The sequence below is a fragment of the Ixodes scapularis genome, unplaced genomic scaffold (genome assembly GCF_016920785.2).
Source record: "Ixodes scapularis isolate PalLabHiFi unplaced genomic scaffold, ASM1692078v2 PGA_scaffold2__306_contigs__length_199485367, whole genome shotgun sequence".
Lineage (NCBI taxonomy): Eukaryota > Metazoa > Arthropoda > Arachnida > Ixodida > Ixodidae > Ixodes > Ixodes scapularis.
This window is the reverse complement of record NW_024609857.1, coordinates 131,290,260-131,308,234: the sequence shown is the minus strand read 5'-3', so window position 1 is coordinate 131,308,234 and position 17,975 is coordinate 131,290,260. Positions and strand designations below refer to the sequence as shown.

At 45.7% G+C, this 17,975-nt stretch overlaps 1 protein-coding gene across 1 annotated transcript in view; it reads right to left on the bottom strand.

The window, feature by feature from the left end:
- Positions 1 to 17,975, bottom strand: part of LOC8036026 — a 566,786-nt gene that overhangs the window by 410,449 nt on the left and 138,362 nt on the right. The window contains exons 10-11 of the mRNA XM_042291544.1: positions 15,916 to 16,026; positions 13,081 to 13,161 (exon numbers count right to left, since the gene is read on the bottom strand). Coding sequence (XP_042147478.1) covers positions 13,081 to 13,161; positions 15,916 to 16,026 — 192 coding nt within the window. The remainder of the gene's footprint in view (positions 1 to 13,080; positions 13,162 to 15,915; positions 16,027 to 17,975) is intronic.

Genomic DNA, 17,975 nt, shown 5'->3' with positions numbered 1-17,975 from the left:
GTGAGAACCAAAATTACAAATTAAATAACTTTGGGAAAAATCTTTTTTTTGGAGATGTATTTGAGTAACTATTTCAACGATGTTTGCTGATGTGTTTAGCACATTTTCAGGCAAACCGGGGTCTATGAAGAAAACGCCCGAGTACCCTTTTGGTGAACGGAGTATGGCATGTTTAATAACGAAATGAAAGCACGCAACAAAAAGGGCACCAGGACGGATGCGGAGATGCTTTGTAATCAATGATAATGTAGTGATTGCACAGGCGAGCTGGTGGGTGTTAACCATTTTTTTCTTAGCCCGAGACTGAGGCAGGAAAGAAGGAAAGTTTCAAAGTAGAAGAAAAATGAACAGTCGAGGACACGTCTCTAACACAGCCGTGTCCTCGACTGTTAATTTTTCTTCTACTTTGAAACTTTCCTTTTTTCCTGCCTCAGTCTCGGGCTAAGAACAAAATGCTTTGTAAGCCTGTATATGCAACTGTATATGAAAGCAGGAAAAAATTACTTTGTAATTTTTTTCCTGCTTTCAATTTTTGTACTATTTTTTACTGGATATTTGTGCACTTCAACTCGGCAAAACTTTTTTTTTTTTTTTTGGAAAGGCTGCAAATTGGAGTTTATGTTAAGAAATACCACCTTGGAGGGTGCGTCTTCCGTGTCAGAATTGTTGCGAGATTGAGCGATAACGGAAGACTTTTCTACGCTAAAGATCATGCGTGCTAACAACAAAAAAAAAAAAAAAGAAAAAAAAAATACGCCCACCTTTTTAAGCGGTCTTTTAAAATACGCATCAGCGTAGAAAATTGTCTTCTTTTAAGCATTCTGATAAACACGGAGAAAACAGAATGCCTCGTGCATGTATTATGCGTGCGTTATGACTTGTTATGCCTTGTTACGAAATTGTTAGGTGGTTTCAGATGTGTTGCATGCAGGATACACTCATGTGCTCCCCGGGTTTGATCGGGACAAGTTTACAATTATTCAGGACGTCGTTGGATCACTTGAGGAGCATCGCGTCGTTGTACGGAGGCCAGCTGCATGCACCGACAGTTTTTTCTACCACCCCAGGCTCCCTTAGGTCATACTCGGGGTATCGGTGGCCGAGTGTGTGAGCGCACGACATCTTAAAGCACGTAAAGCGAAAGCTCGCGCTGGAGAACCCAAGGATCCGGGGCTCAATCCCCGCCCTGCCAGTCTTCATCTGGATGAGCATCGTACCAGCGTGCGTTTGTGTATTATTACTGCGTGATACATGTGAAGGACCCCAGGCCAGCTGTTCTACTGCACTGGATAAATGTCAAATATACAGCTGACACACCAGACGGTCATTTCGGCTCACGGACGTCCAGATGTCTAAATATACGCGCAACACAATCACTTGATAGTACTCAGTCCAGCTGCTTGCGATCCCGTGCGCCTTCTCCTCCTGTCCCCGAGCACGGACGTCGGGTTGCGAATCACAAAGTCCGGAGTTCGATTCCCTCTGTGCGCTTGGCAAATCGCGCTAATACTAAAATATTTTGACTGAATAAAACATTAATATTTAAAACGTTAAGTATGTCTGAGTACATTTATGTATACTTTGCTGGTTCTATCTGCATGGCCTGCTATGGGCTACATATGCTTTAAGTTGCCTTGGCTCGGACGCAACGGTTTTTCGTTAAACTCTATCGCGACGGTTTTCGCATGAAATCAAGCCCATAAACGCGTTTTCTGTTGAAATCCTAGACTATGGTCAGCCCGGTCCAACAAACACCACGAAAAATCAAAGCCCATGAACTAGCATTGTACCCGTGTGCTGCGAGAGTTCGATCACAGACACACATTGGACAGGTGTGCCACGTCAACCTTCGGCTAAGCCGTGCGTCCACTCCGTGCGTCGGGCTCGAGCCGAATTGCCGGGTTGGCGCCATCCGAGTGTAATGACGTTGCTGAAGTTATGAATGCTGTACACAGGCTTTGGTTCTTCTGGATGGTGTTGGTACGACAAACCTTTTTTTCAGTCATTAATGCCAACGTTCGACAGGCATTTATAGGTGGATGGAAACCTTTGAGGTGTCTGTCCCGAATTTTAGTAGGGTTTTAAAGATATTTTTGTATGTTTTAAGACGCAAATTTGCGTTAGACGCTGGTTCGATGACGTAAGGTGGGATAACAGATTAGCCGAACCCATTTTAAGCAGCTAATTTTTTCTTATGACGTCCTCGGTGTTTTCGCTCTGTTTGGTTTATTCTGCGGCCTCACTTGTGAGTTTGCGTTTCACTCAAGGATACCTGAAGTCTTCGCGGATGTGGGGTTTTTCGGGACTGTCCTTGTAGAAGCGGTGGCACGTCAACACTTACAGGGGTCCCCCAATAATGTAGTTTTGGGCTTCTGAGTATCATTTTAATCCTGCTCGAGGTCATCAGGATCACTCAATTTCGAGTGACCCGCGAGTTGGTTTTATCATGTTCGAGGGAAAGGTGCCTCGTTCGAGATGCTTTCAAAGGCCATTGTGGGACAATGTTTTTCGGCCTTGCCTAGCTGCAAGGTTGGCTTACGAAAAAGGCGGGTTTCGGCGGGATAGTTACTGTGTGAGTGGCCGTCAGGCCGGCTCCAGGTTCGTGTGATCGGTGTAGTGTCAGTGGCCGTGAGACCGGCACTCCGCTCGCCGGATCGCTAGTGTGAGTGGCCGTCTGGCCGCTGCTTCTTGTCGTGAGACATTCTTTTTTTTTTTTTTCATTTCGAGGACTGAATTTCTAGTTTTGCATTTCGGCGTATTTTGCCCGGTAGCGTGTATTTGCCTTCGAGTGTGTTTTGCCTTTGGTGGCGTGCGGTGAACTGCGAGTGGTGGACTGCGGGCAGTGTGCTTTTTCCGCTTCGGGGGTTCGGAGTTGCGTCGGCCCGCCTAGCAACAAGATGATGACGATATACGGGGCCCGTCATAAACCCAGCATCGGTGAGCCTTGGACTTTTGGTCCAGCTGTCGACACTTTTCTTTTTCAGAACTTTCTTTTGCATTTGAGCTGCGAGCGGCACGTTGTTTCGCGGTGTTTGGGAGTGTGCTTGGCTTGTTTTCTTGGTGGCCACGCTGCCCGAGGGTTCTTCGGTGTCTTTTGTGGGGAACACTTGTTAGCGTTTTGTTGGTAGCTTTTTGCGCTGTCCCCATACGCGGCTTTTCATCGCCTATATAAACTTATGTTAATAATTTAACCACTGCGCTCGGTTGCCTATCTTTCGTCTTAACACCGGGCGTGGACCTTATTGCTTGTCGCCATCCCAAGTCTCGTTCTTATTTTTTTTTTGTCATTGTAACTTATCGTTTCCAGACAAAGGATATAACTTTTATTAATTTCTCTACAATCGTGACAAAGTGGCGTCCACGACAGAACCCATGGCATTGGTGTGAAGTTGGGAATACGGTGACCGTAGAATGCAGTGGAAAGCCTTTAGTTTTATCTGTCTTTTGTAGGAGGGTTTTCGCGATGAATCTCACTGGGATAGTCAATTGCTATAAGGCGCTCGGGCTTGATGTAGCGGGGATGAGGGAATGGCTGGAGGAAATGCTGGTTTATTCTAAGGAGGACTCAGAAGGGGCCGAAGACTGAGAGCGTGTTCTTTGACAAGGGGAGCAGGAGGACAGTCCTGGTGGAATAAGGTAAGGGCTTAAGGAACATGCGAGATTGAGACACAATCGCAAGGCGCGGGAGAAGGCCGAGGCTAACCTGCAGACGGCCATGGGAATTCTGAACTTCGCACTTCAAGAGGAGAAGCGAGCGCGAGCAGTGTTCGAGGCTGGAGAGCTCGATGCTCTGGAGCAGGATGCAGAAAAGCCGCGGGAACCCTGCACCCCTGCACCGAGGACCAGGACCTCTTTGCAGAAAGTTGGGCGGAGATGCAAAGGCTGTAGGGTAAGCGAGAGGCGGAGCCAAACCTCAAGGATGGCGAACGGCGCCCCAAGACCAGCTTGAGGACGGATGCGGAGGTGCCGATTTCGCGGCCGGCGGATATCAGGTAAGCCCACGACGGCGAACCCGACATCCCACCGGGACAGCCAATCTTGCGGCAGTGCCAGGGTTGACTGTGGTGAAGATCTCGACGAAGAAGCCGAAGGGCCCGACGCACCGCTGAACAGCTGACGCTACCGAGCGCCGGAGTCGGCAACGGAGAGAGCATGGACGCTGACGGCAAGAGACCCGACGTTTCGGTTGGACGGTGGACGGTGCGACAAGCCGACGAAGACCTCGGGGAGAACACGGACGGCGGACAGTCGTCCATCATTGAGGTTAAGGCGGCTGGAAGCAGAGCAGGTAAACGTTCCTGAAGACGCTCCCACCAGCCAGCCGGCAATATAGGAAGACGGTGTGGACAGCGGCCGCAGCGAGTTGGGCCCATGGTTTGCACCAGGAGTCTCCAAAATGTTTGGCTAAGGGGCCGCATTAGGCGTCTGTTGCAGTCTTGAAGTACTACGAAAGACTAAACGAATAAGCCTAGGTAGGCGTTTAAACACAGAAATAAATTTTAGAATATGTACAAAAATAACCAAAATGGGAATGAAAACATGAAGATTTAGATATCAAATTTAATTTTTAGGTAATTACGACATTACACGACAATGGCGACCACGAAAGCTCTCCAGGCATAAATGAAAGCGCATGGATACCTCGGCACATTCGCGCAGTGCAAATGACTACTTAGAATCAAAACAATAATGCTGCACAATGTAAATAAGAGCGCGGAGGTGTCGTAACATATATAGTTACTCATACGTGAAGCGAGTGACTATAATGGTGATGCTAGGGATGATAATGTTCAATAATGGCGAGAGAACTACGCTACCATGAAGTTTTTTCTTGTTCTTCCTGGTATCTTCTTTTCAGCCTTTCGAGCGAGTCGTGGCGCCTTTATTATTAAGCGCACATCTTTTTGTACTGGTGGCAGCGGGTCTGCTGGAAGCGGGCAGCGGGTTGGCCGTAAGGAAGACTTCCGCGGGCTGGAGATTGGATAAACCTGGTCTATACCACCGAGCAGAGGCAACCCCAACGTGGAGGAGATCGTCGGTCACCGGTTCGGAGCAGACAACGGCGCCGGTTGCGAAGTGAGGCTTTCCTGGATCCCGTCAGCCTTGCCGCGCGAAGAAGGCAGCCCTGGTGTCCCGCCAAGAATGACGCCACGAAAGGAGAATTTGTGTCGTCTGTTTCAAACAGTGGTTTCCAAACATTTCTCGTGTTTTGCGAAATCTCACTTTTGAAGTATCCAGTTGCTACGCGCAATGTTGGATGGTTTTAAAACTTTTCCCGCGCTAACCCACTTACTTTATGGATCACGGAGCACTGGTGACGATCGTGAGCAGCAACTGCGATGCCAACCACGACGGCTTTGATAATTAACCATGTCGCACCTTCATCGTCAGGTACCTGACAGTGCCACCCCACTCGCATTGCGCTACCGTGCTACAGCTATCGATTTCTTTTCGCACATTGTGGGCGAAAAGTACTTGTAAGAGGTCTGCTGAAGGTTCTTAGGTGACCCCTTTTCTGGGTCAGCGTTTCACTCAGGGTTACCTGAGTTGTTCGCGGATTTGTTTTTTTCCCTTATTGTCCACGCAGTCGTGTTCACTTACGGGGTCCAAGAATTATGCAGGTTGAAAATTTCCACCATATTTTAATCCTGGTCATGGACGTGAGCTTCACTCGATGTTGAGTGACATTAATGTTGCTTTTATTTTATTCAATGGGACGGTGGCTCTTTCGAAATGCCTCGATAGGTAATCGTACAACTATGTTTTGCAGCCTTGCCTCACTGCAAGATTGGCTTACACTAAGGTTTGGTTTTTGTGAGGTATATGGTGTGCGAGTAGCGTCTGGCCGGCACTCCACTCATCTGTCCGCTAGTGTGACCGCCAGGCCGGCACTCCTCTCGTGTGTCAGCTGCTTCCCGTCGTGAGTCTTCTTTCTTCTTCCCTTTTGAGGACTTAGTCCTCTGTTTTGTGTTTCGGCGTGTTTTGCTTGCGGGCGTGATTTGCCTTCGGGTGTTATTTGCTTTCGGCTGTGCTTGCCTTCGGTGATGGGCTTTGGTAGCGGGAGCTGATGCCATCACTTTCAGCACGGATTCAGCACGTGCCCGCAAGGCACGCAATCCTTAGCGTACGCTCTACTAAAACGTTCTAACTCTATCTCAGGAGTTGTGTGCAGCAAAGGCAAAGGTGCGGGCACATGCATTTTAGATTTGCTCTCCTTTCGAGAGTGCTTGTGAAAAGAAAAAAAGAAATCTGAAAGCCACACTCTCGTCAGTGCATATGCCTCTGCTGCTCAGAAATCATGAGATAGAGCATAGCGTCTTGAACGAAGTACATTTGCATACTCGGCATCACTCGAGTTACACAAATAAAAGACAGCACAATGCGTGCAAATCTAGCACTTTTCGGTCGTTTTTAGCATTACCGATTGTTCTGCCGAACAAGTGTCTTCGTTTACTTAGTACAAATCTAAAAAAACAATAACAAAAAAAAAAAACATCCAATGCTACCTGAAACTGTCCACGTGCGCACGGAGGGATATGCGACGTCGGCTATTGACGCGCAACGTAGATTTAGCTACCCATAAAATACACTCATCTCCCTCGGAGGCAGTCGAAACTTGTCCTACCAACCCGGTCGGAGGTCCTTGCTCATTGTCTTCGTCGCTGAAGATATTATTTCGCGTCATGACGGTAAAAAAAAACCTATTTCCTTTTGCAAGGCTGTTCAGACAATCCACCGCGAAAGACGATGGCATCGCGTTGCTGCCGAGGTCGTGATACAGAAAAACACCAACCTACGGCCTGGCCGTAGACACCGTCATACCTCGCACGAAAATGGCGCCAGTTCAAAGCAGACGACCGAAGCGCTCGGGATTATGGGAAGGCAACGGTCATGTGTCGCGCCCGATGAAATTGAAGCGAGGGGAAAGATATATTTTTAGAGGGAAAGGGCACGGAGGAGGAGGAATTGTTCTTGTTCATTTCAGACAATAGTTTGCACTACCTTTCAATATATATAGGAACCTTAAAGGACACATGCAACTAAAAAAACAAAAACGAAAAAATATTTCTTTGAACAGCCTGGGTGGGAAAAGGAAGGCATAAAACGAATTTACAACAAAGAAAAATTTTTGAGAGCTACATTGACGACATGAAACAAATTAGTAGTTGGCGTCCTCAAACGCCTGCGGAAAAGTGGTCGCTATTTATCACGTGACTGGTCGCTATTTGTCACGTAGTGCTTGCGCTCTTTCGAAAGCTATCTATTGTCTCTAAAAGTTACTTATCCATCTTCGTTTGAAGTGCAACAAAAAACGAAGATTAATAGGTAACTTTTAGAGCCCAAAGGAACCTCCTAAAAGAGCACAAGCACCACGTGATAGACCTGTGCACCGGTCGGAAATTGACGGCGGCGGGGCGCCGGAGAGTTTCCTTCCGGTGACGGCGGCGACGGGAAACACCGGCGGCTCACCACGCTCGCGTGCAGCGGCGGCGTGACTCTGCGGTGGCGGCGGCAGAGCGCGGCGGCGCACAGTTCCTCTGCAGCGTGACCAGCGGCGGCTCCTGCGGGCGCCAACTACAAACTCGTTTCGCGCCATAAATATAGCTCTAAATTTTTTTCTTCGTTGGAAGTTTGTTTTGCGACATTTTTTCCCATCAAAGCTATTTCAAACTTTTTTTTTTGTCATTTGCTTTGCTTCTTTTCATTCAAAGGCGTCATCTGGTTGCAGCGATGGTTCCGAGGTAATCGACCTTTAAAACCGTAATTTTTTATAAAAAAAGAAAGTCGGACACGCATGAATGGATTAATTTTTGCACGCTTAAAACCCTAGACTGAGTTACGTATAATGTTATCATTTTAGGGTGATTTAATGAGGAATGATTGAGTACAAGTGGTGACACTCGTCCAAGGGCAGTCCGAGCTCTGTGCATTCTTGTTTAACGCGAGCCTCTCAGCAGTGGTGCTTTCTTCTAACAATATTCCACTCTCGATGCAGGCACCGGTTATCTGGTGCGTCCACAAATAAACTATCGCAAAAAGGGGTTTAGTGTCCCTTTAATAAAGGCGGTCAATATAGCAAATGTAAGGGGTCGGTACGTGCGTTTCTAGAAAACATCGTTCTCTGCCTTCATGACAAATCGAAAACAGTCGTTCTTGTGGAGATCACCCGAGGTGTCTGCGTGGAACCACACGTGTACAATGTTGTCGATGCCGGATTAACTCTCGACGCTGCTGGTAGTAAAGTCCCTGTATACTAAAAGTAGGTCCATTCGTCGTTAAAAAAAAAACGCCCTCTCCTTCTACAAAACCCTTCTCCATGGTTTGAGAATTTTACTTTCTGCTACTCCTGATTGGCCGGCTGCCCGTCCGGTTTTCGTTCATCCCTTCCGTCCGCCATTTCGGCCCCACCTCGCCGAGACCATGTTTGTTTACCTACTGCGTCGTTGGACGACCATGAACGTTTTGGATTTAGCAGCGCGTAGGCCGCCCGTTTTGTTTACAAATGTGATATCGAAGTGCTGCCATGACGTGTTGTTGTGCAGTAGGGCGTTTCTATCACCAAAGAAACGATAAAAAGCTACACCGAGTTCCCCGGGAAAAAGGAAGATGTGAAAAACAATTAAATTGTTGCGCATAAAAAAAAAAAAAAATTACGTGCAGATTAACAACTAGACTGTGCGAGATCAGTTATAGCTCTGAAAGGAGCCCTTTGTTTTCTCATAAACCATAATTATACTTCTAGGCGCCGGGTATCCCGAGCTCTTCGCTATTCAACTCGACTGTCTGGTGCCAGCTTTGAGCTTCGAACTCGAGCCGTGCACATAGCGTTCGCTGCATTGTCAGCGTAAAGAGCGGAGTTCAGTGAAAAGTACACGCCCCTGCTGCGTGAGCTCAGGTATTTGGCTTTTGAAGCTTTTATAAACGGCAAAACGTTTTGCGCATGAGGTGTTGTAAATAACAGCGTGTGTAGTACGTGTCTTCCTTTCGTACTTTTTTGTTCGCTCTGGTATACTATATTGCTATAGTATAACGGTAAAACCATAGCGTTATACTAAAATGTTTTCGCTGCTGGCAGCGCGAGATCGGAACTTTGAAATCTCCTTGTGTAGCCCAAAGGGCGCATTTCAAGAGAGGAACGCGCACTGTTTTGCGCCGAACGGCCCGTTTGCCTGTCAGCTGAAGGTGGAAAAGGATCAAAAGTGTTTTTCAAAGCTCAGAATTACTGTATGCATGTTTATTTCGCAAAAGACCGCATAGAATCTCCAGATAATGATCTGAGTAGACGCACAGCCGAAGCCTCAACAAAACTGACATGCTTTTTCAAGATGTGAAGTACTGGAAAAACATAATTAGTAGTAAAACTTCACGGACAAAGGGAACTTAAACCTTAGAGAAAACGCCGAAGCTGAGACCCGAAATCGCACCAAAAACACTGATCTCGCTGGTGTCAGCCTGTGGTCACCCGCCAAGGCGCTGGGCGGTGGGGTCGCCTAGATGGCGCCAGCATCAAAATGAAAAAAGGGGAAGCTTGTTTGGAGGAGGGAAGGAGTGGGAGATTCTCGGGGGAAAAGGAACAAGGCGCTACTTTTCGTGTAAGGAGAAAAGAAATGTCTGCACAGGTTCACCAAGTGTTGCCTGATATTCCACTTCAGCTACGTTTGCCGGAGATCACTTTACTTGTGTCCTTAATTTTATTTTCCAAATTGTACGAAGGCAAATGTCAGACGTCAATTGACCGGTCTGCCACTCATCTGATACCGTAAATACTTCTTAAGCAAATGTTCGTACAAAACAGTGCTTATTTGCTAAGGCCAACATTGTGAGATATTTTTAAATAATACTGTAGCTGGACGATAGTTGATACTTGGATTCAACAGCGCGGATATAGTCACACTCACAGGCTCACAAAAAGGAAACAGACTCGCAGCGCTGACTAACAACTCAGTCATATTTCTTCTTCCTCAAATCGTCATCTTCTTCTCTTTCGCCATTAATGCGAACATTTTTTATTTTTAATGACCAGAAAACGATAAACATCAATAGATAAATAATAAATATATAAATTAAAAAAAACTTAAAAATAAAAGATAATAAAAAAATAGAAATTAAACGAACAAATCTCCATCACTATTGGCGCTTTGATGTTATCTCGAGATATTCCAATTTTTTCTTTGATAAAGCTAAGAATGGGACACTGACGCATTGCATGTCCAACCTGGCTGCTTTTTCAGCTTCGATGATTTCTCGTGTCAGCTGATTACCACTTCTGACAAACGAAAGGTGTTTGCATTGGATCTTGTATTGCGCATGTCTTAGTGACCTATACTCAGCACATCATGATAGAATCCTACAAAGGCGTTTTGGCACTTCAAAAGTTGTGAAAGCGTTCCGCTAAGCATATTATTTTTCTATTTTCTGGCCCTGGATAGAAATGACATCTCAAGTACTGTATCGAATATCCTTTCGATTTTTAAAAACTGTCTGGATCCTTTGGACATAACTCATGAACTACCGGTTGAAGAGTCTCTAAGGTTCTTAGACCTAAGACTGTTTTTTTCTTTCTCATCACACTTATTGGTCCTACGCTCCGAGGATGAAAAAACCACTCGTTCATTATTAATCGGCCCACTCCAAATTAGTTAAGAGAGACGTATAGTTAACATGCCTAACAAATTCCATCAAAAAGTCATGCCCACATACTGTAAAAACTAACTTTGAAGCGCAGAAGGCTAGGTTACTATCAAGGGAGTACCCTATTCACTTTTTATTATCAGTCGTTGAAAAACTCCAGAAAATTAAAAATCCCGATTTTACTCAATGTAAGAAAAGGGACCGAAATCAAAAACCATCGGTTGTGCCTTATATTCACCACATCTCTCATGGTCTTAAAAGGATAGGCAACCGCACAAACATCAACATAGTATTTTCTGCTCCATAAAAGCTCTCTAGTTTATGTAAAAAAGTCAATTCATCATCTGTCAGGACCTTAGGTTGGATCAAAAAGCATTACACCCGTTTTGTTCCGTGCTCGGAAGGGGTGGTTCCTTCCGAGCACGGAGTGCGATTCCTCTCTCATGCGGTGAACAGTATGTCGGGAAAACCGGGAGGAGTCCGAATGACCGATAACGAGGACATCGCTATAACATAAAAAGAGTAATCTCAGGTAACCAAGGCATCCATTGCCGGGACTGCGGATGCTCAGTAGACTTGAGTAACTGCGCTGTTATTGCCAAAAGTGGTAATCAGCTGACACGATAAATCATCGAAGCTGAAAAAATAGCCAGGTTGGACAAGCAATGCGTCAGTGTACCACCCTTAGCTTTATTAAAGAAAGAATTGGAATATGTCGAAATAACATCAAAGCACCGATAGTGATAGGGATTTGTTCGTTTAATTTCCATTTTTATTATTTTTTATTTATCTTTTAAACATTTTAAGTTTAATTTTTTAATTAGTTAATTAATTAATTTTATATTTATTTATTAATGGTTATCGGTTTCTGGTGTTTAAAAATCTAAAATGGTCTCTAACGGCGAAGGAGAAGTTGACGATTTGAGGAAGAAGAAATATATAACTGAGTTGTTGGTCAGCACTGCCAGTCTGTTTCCTTCTTGTGTGACTGTGGGTATGACTGTATCTCCGCGCTGTTCCATCCAAGCATGCATTACCAACTAGCGCAGGCATCCACACTATTACGATAGCTAAAAAAATTTTTTCTGCTCAGCCTAGGATGGACCTTAGAAACATATCTTGAGTATTTGTTTTAGAAACCTTTTTTCCTGTTTTATGCGCCACTCAAGTCTTCTAGTCAGCGATGTTAAAACAAAACATCGGTGTCAATGCACATTAAATAATGAGCACTAAACATGCAAATTCATCTGTTCTCCACGATTTAGCACAATGTTAGTCAGGTTGGCACCCTGATTTTTCACTATGCCTCCAGACATCAGTGTCTTCAATGGTATATATTACTTTTATGAAAACTTAATGTCAGGAGGTAAGCCAGTACGGCTGTAGACGATGGCAATCGTCCTCCTGCGTTAGTTCAGCCATTCTGCTACTCCTGATTGTTCAGGAGTAGCAGAACAATCAGGTTCGCAGCGAACATAGTTCGCTGCGAACACATAGTTCGCTGCCGAACTTGGCAGAACGACGCACATGACCAGATGAAATGTTTTGTAGGAACATCCACAATTTAAGTTCGTAAGAACGTCCAAAATTTAGGTCCACAATTTAGTTCTCAAAGTCACTCAGTACCACTGTGTGTCTGTGTGCCTGGTTGTGCTCAAAAAGGAACACATTCGTATCACAAAATTTAGCAAAAACGGCAAAACACGCCGACACAGCCACGAGCGAGTTGAAACCGAAACCAAACAAATGGATGCCTCCTTATGTCATCCAGTGCGTCGGTCCCCTCTATCCGCCTGTCAGATAACTACTGAGATAAAAGCTCTGTAACCCAAACTGTGCTAAAAAAAAACAAAAAACGCACAGTTGCGTCGTGCTATTAACTTTTTCTATGACTGTGCGTGGAAGTCAAATGTGCAAGGACTTAGGGACCGCCTTTTTACGACTATATTTCCCCTCCCGCCTTCAGATGGCAAAATAGAAGGCTCGAATATTGGTGTTTGTTTTGCAAAAAAACTGTTAGGGGATTCACAGACCATCTCACTTCCGTTGCGCAAAGCCTGAGTACTTTCTTTCGAGAAAGTTAATTAGCTCTCTCGTAAATAGTTGTCAGCATGTAATAACACTTTCGATGAGCATGGTTTGCACGGTCCGAGTAAAACGAATTCGATGGCGCGAAATATATCTTCGAAACGGTCTACGTGGTCAGCAGCAAGGCCGCAACAATGACCGCCGATGTGAGGTCAGTGGAAGACATGTACATTGTTTGGCAGATTAAATCGCAGTTCAAAATCAGGATGCTGAAAAAATTCACAAAAGGGAATGCCATTTACATTTTCCTCGGCAGTAAAAGTACCGGCCACTGTAAACTCTGCGCCGCAAAACTCATATTTTCCTGTTGTTTTCCACTCCCGTATTCTGTGGCGTCCGGCCGCAGCTCGAATGACTCACGTCGACGATGTCTTTCAACACGGTGTCGTCCAGGTCTTCACTCTTGTTTGTATAGAATATTGTGTATTCAATCTTGCTCAGCTGAAAAGAAGGAAACGTTATGAATTGTAGAAAAAGAAAGTTTTCTTTACTCTTTACTAATTTGTATTAAAGACGACATGAAAGCTACTTTAATTTTTTCTGTTTGGGTGAGCTACACGTTGAGAAGGACATATTATAGGGGACTAATCGTCACTATAAGTCGAGTCATTAAATATTTTTTAAACTAACTTTTTCACTAATAAAAATAAACATATGTTTCAAATTAGGAACATGCTGAGCATAGTCTAAAATCACAAAATCAGTACACGAGTGAAAGAACCAATTGTATGAGAAATTTTTCGGGTCCGGTAAACACATACAAATCATACAAGATACGCAAGAACACATAGGAACCATACAATAACCGTTTAAGAACTGTATGAAATATATAAGATTTTCCGAGGGATGAAGGGACAAAGAAAGCTTTTCTTGAAAGATTTCTGATCACTCTAAATATCTATCGTGAAAAGTTGACAATATTTATGTCTGAAAAGGAGGAGGGGCGGAGCTAGTCCTTAACAACTCGTTATGACTGCACAGCCATAATGAGACAAGGAATTAGACAATAGGAAAGCCGAAGAACGAAGCAAACACTGTGTAACTTATAAGACGCGTTAGGCATTTCTTTTGTTGACAGTGGCTAGAGATATACTGGCCGTCTCAAGCATACCTTGCGTTATAAAACGAGTCAGAAAAATAGGCGCCTGCACATAGAAAGCTAAACCTTTCACCGAATGTGCACGGGAGAAGTCAGTTTCAGCGTGTCAAATTACACAGCGTAGTTCTCTTCCTGCAAAAAAAAGTTGAATAAATAAATTTTTCTAAAGTCATGGTCGGGCGCTTTCGCAGACGACCAAGTTTGCGAGGCTATTTACTTGTATCGCCATCTCCCGATTCACGCATCAAGCAGATGACACACTCCGTTGTCTGCTCTTTAGGCCTATCCGAAGATGGCAGCATAAGTAAATAGCGTCTCTAACTCGGTTGTCTGCGAACGAGGTCTACGTCGACTTTGGTAAGGTTTATTCTCATTTCATTTTTTTCAGCAAGAGAACTGCGCCTTGGGCTTTCACGGGGTAAGGGCAACCTTCCCAGTGCACAATCGGTGAAAGCTTTAGCCTCCTATGCACACACGCCTATTTTTTCGGCTTGTTTTTTACAACGGAAGGTCCGCTCGAGACACCATATAGGCAATGGCATCCGAAGAAATCTAGAGTGACTCGTCTTCTTGATGGAACTTCCGTGGGTGTTTTGCTTTATGCCGGAATTTCAAGGACTGGGCAAAGTAAGCGGCCAGTATCTATACAGTAGGCTACTCAGAGGGTCGGGACGGTTTTACAGCTGCACGGAAGCAGGCAGGACCACTGCAAGCTATGAAGCCCTTCGGCGCGTAACTCCGGCAAAGCAGTCCATTTTCGAGAAGTCAACTAAGGGGTGCCATCTTTTGAGGAAAAAAAGAGTGTACGACGCTCGCATCGATGGCTAGGCGTAAACATAATCGACGATAGTTTGTCTGGTGGGGTGAAAATTAGAGCATGATTAAAGGAACTTCCAACCCTACATGTCACATGTAGGGTTGGAAGTTCCTCGGTTTTCTTTTTCCTGGTGCGACTGTGGTCGTTGAAAAGCAACAGTTTATTTTTCTACTGTGTTGCTAAACACTGGCTTATCAGTTAACAAACACCGTGCTAACTTTGAGATTAATCGCAAAGTGAGCACCGGTTATAAAGACCGATTATAACAAAGTCCGTTATAACGAAATAGCGGCTACAGAGAAGCGATCACAATTTTTCTATTCCCTTTTGCACTTTTTGCACTTCGTTATAACCGAAGTCGGTTGTAACGAATTTGGTTATAACCAAATAGTGGATATAGCGGCGTGATTTCCGATTCCTGTTGGCTTCGTTAAAACCGGTCTCGACAATATGCCTATCCACAGTTTTGAGACTAACTCTCTGCAGGAATCATTTCGCAGAATCAAACTGTTGTTTGTGGGCACCAAAGTAAAGACAAGATGATGACAGTGATGATATCTCATTCAATGTACACCAAGAAACATGTCAACATGTATATCGACGCGTAAACTTCAGTATACGTCAAAGGGCTGTCATTTAATGGAGAAAATGAAATAGACCACCATCCGAGAAGGGGAAACAGAACTGCTGCTGCTCAAAGGTCGAAGTCGCTACCTTCGGATAAAAAGAAAACCCTGCTGCTCCATGGTCTCAGTCCTCACCCACGAAGAAACTGGCGGGGGCCGTTATCGAACGTTGGGACCCCCGACACTTAGAGGTTGATGAAAGTTTTTGTTATAATATCGGGTGTTTCGGATTCACATTACCTTCGAGAAGCGCCACAACTAATAAAGTATCTCCTTCCTCACGAGGGAGACAAAAGCGGATGCAAATTCCGCTGCATAGTTTAAATTAATTAACCAGCACACGCAAACCTTGGCTGGTTTGACAGGTAAAGCATAAACTTGCATTTTATTACCATTAATATTACTGATAATTTCCTAGAGAAAGAATGCACCCTATTTTCAAGATTAATCTTTTGCAATCTCTTGAAGCAATTTCATGATGTACGTTTAGAAACTAACCATTAGAACTCGATGCTCGCTTAATGTTATGTTAGAAATTAAAAACCTTTTTTTATTTTTCCTGTGCCACACTACAGTGATAATTTATTCACGATCACTTAGCCATGCCAACGTTCTTGACCACGTGAAAGCAAAGCGTTAAATAGCTCACTCACCCTTTTATAAAAACCCACGCGGGATTCCTCAGTTGACATGGAGGCCAACGCGTGTGCCTTGATCAATTCGTCAGTGATAGCCTTTGCTTGCTCCATGCCGTACATTAAAACCTGCAGCAAAGAAAACGCGAACTTCATGAACGGCGATGCACACAGTACACACTGTTTAGTGCGTAATGGAAGCCACCATTACGGCACACGAGGTGCGATCAAAACGTTTAGAGGCCAGTTTCGTAGCATTGAAATAAAAGGCAACACGGCGACGCGCGCGCAGCTGTCACAGGCAAGGACCTTCATGTGTCAATATGCGAAAGGGCGTCGTTCTGTGAGCATTTTGGAGTTGCGCTGCACGAGCGTTTCTGACCACGCGAACGAACACGTCGGCAATTTCAGCCTGAGCTGTATCCAGAACGAAGAGCGAACATGAGCCCAGCGTCAAACTCGCGGAAGCTGGAACAAATGCCTTAACATGAGTCGGCAGACTTATCGCCAAAAAGGAAACTAGGCGCTTGCGCTGCAAGAATAACAGAGCATCACCACGAAGAGAGGTCGAGGAAAGTCGCTCTACCTATCTTCGTCTTCCAGGCGCTTTCATAAAAGTTTATGCGTTTATAACTGCGAAAACGTTCGTGACCATTAACCGAAAATCACAGAATGTCGGGTTTTGTACCGTGTTCGCGAACACAATCTGGAGACATCTCTAAAGGAAAGCAACCCTTCACTTCGGTGAGCGAACGCTCGCTAAACTCGCCTCCCCTCCCGTCCTCTCCAGCGTTTCAACTACGTTCCTTTGCATTAGATAACAGGCCTAAAGGGCTGTTCATACGGGTGGTGCACAAAAGCACCCGATGTCGAAGGCCCCGAGTCAAATGCCCCGCGGCCTTTTTTCCCCGGTTTCAAAAGCCTTAAGCGCGAAACACATGCGCGTCAAAACTGTCCGATCCGGCGTGCGAACTGTCGGAAAGATGGCTGCTACGAATCGCCGCGCAAGACGGTTCGAGACACATGGCTTCCGACGCGTCGTGGCGTCGCTCCATTCAGCTCCGCCCAGTTTTGGGTGTCCCTCTACCGAATGGATGGATAGATGCTAATGGACATGTATTTATAACGGGCGGTAGCTCGCGCCACCTATCCTAGATACCTCAAATACTCCCCTCTCTCTCTGTTTTTCGGTCTTTACAACAAACACAATATTTTAGAGCGCAGCTCTTTGGCGCCCGTTTCTGGCTTGAGCGGCATCGCCGTCGGCGTAACCAAGGTCACCCCAAGGTCACGTGACCCCCCAAGGTACGTGACGGTCACGTGACCCCTCCCAAGGTCACGTGACCCATCCCAAGGTCACATGACCCCTTCCAATGTCACCTCAAAGTCACGTGACCCCCAAGGTGACCCCCACGTGACCCCCCGAGTTCACGTGGCCCCCTCCCCGAGGTCACGTGACCTCCCCCCCCCCCCGGAGCATATTAAAGAATGAGGGGAGGAGAAGGAGGAGGAAAAGGCGGGGTCTACCCTCCCCTCAGTACCCTTCCCTCCACCTCCTCAAGAACTGCGCTCCACTTCGGCGTTACAGGGAGTTGTAAATGGCTTTAACTTTTTTACTACATTCTATTAATGTGTCTGTGTTTACTTTTCTGCTCAACATCACTTATTCGCGAAAGACCGCAGCGGACCTTAGGAGCCATCCTAGCGAAGCGAGTACTGCGTACAAACCACGTGACTACGTACCGCACGCATTGCTGCGTCTCTTCCGAAGTTCACGTAACACTCGCACGACATTGGAATGGCTCGTAGCGTCCGCGCTGTCTATCATAAGGTGAAAATATTCGGGTTTCGACGGCCTCAATCGGTCCCAGAAGGCCGGCTTGCTATGGCGCGCGAAATGATCAGCTCGTTTTGTGCGCGCGGGAAAAATCCCCGATGGCGTTCATTTCCTTCACAACGGCGACTCGCGTCGCGTGACGCACCGCGCACCGCCACATCCACTTCCCCGAGACAAGAGCGCCTCCTCGCCCGATCGGCCCCAAAGTCACGTGACAACATGACCTTCGCGCCATCCGTGC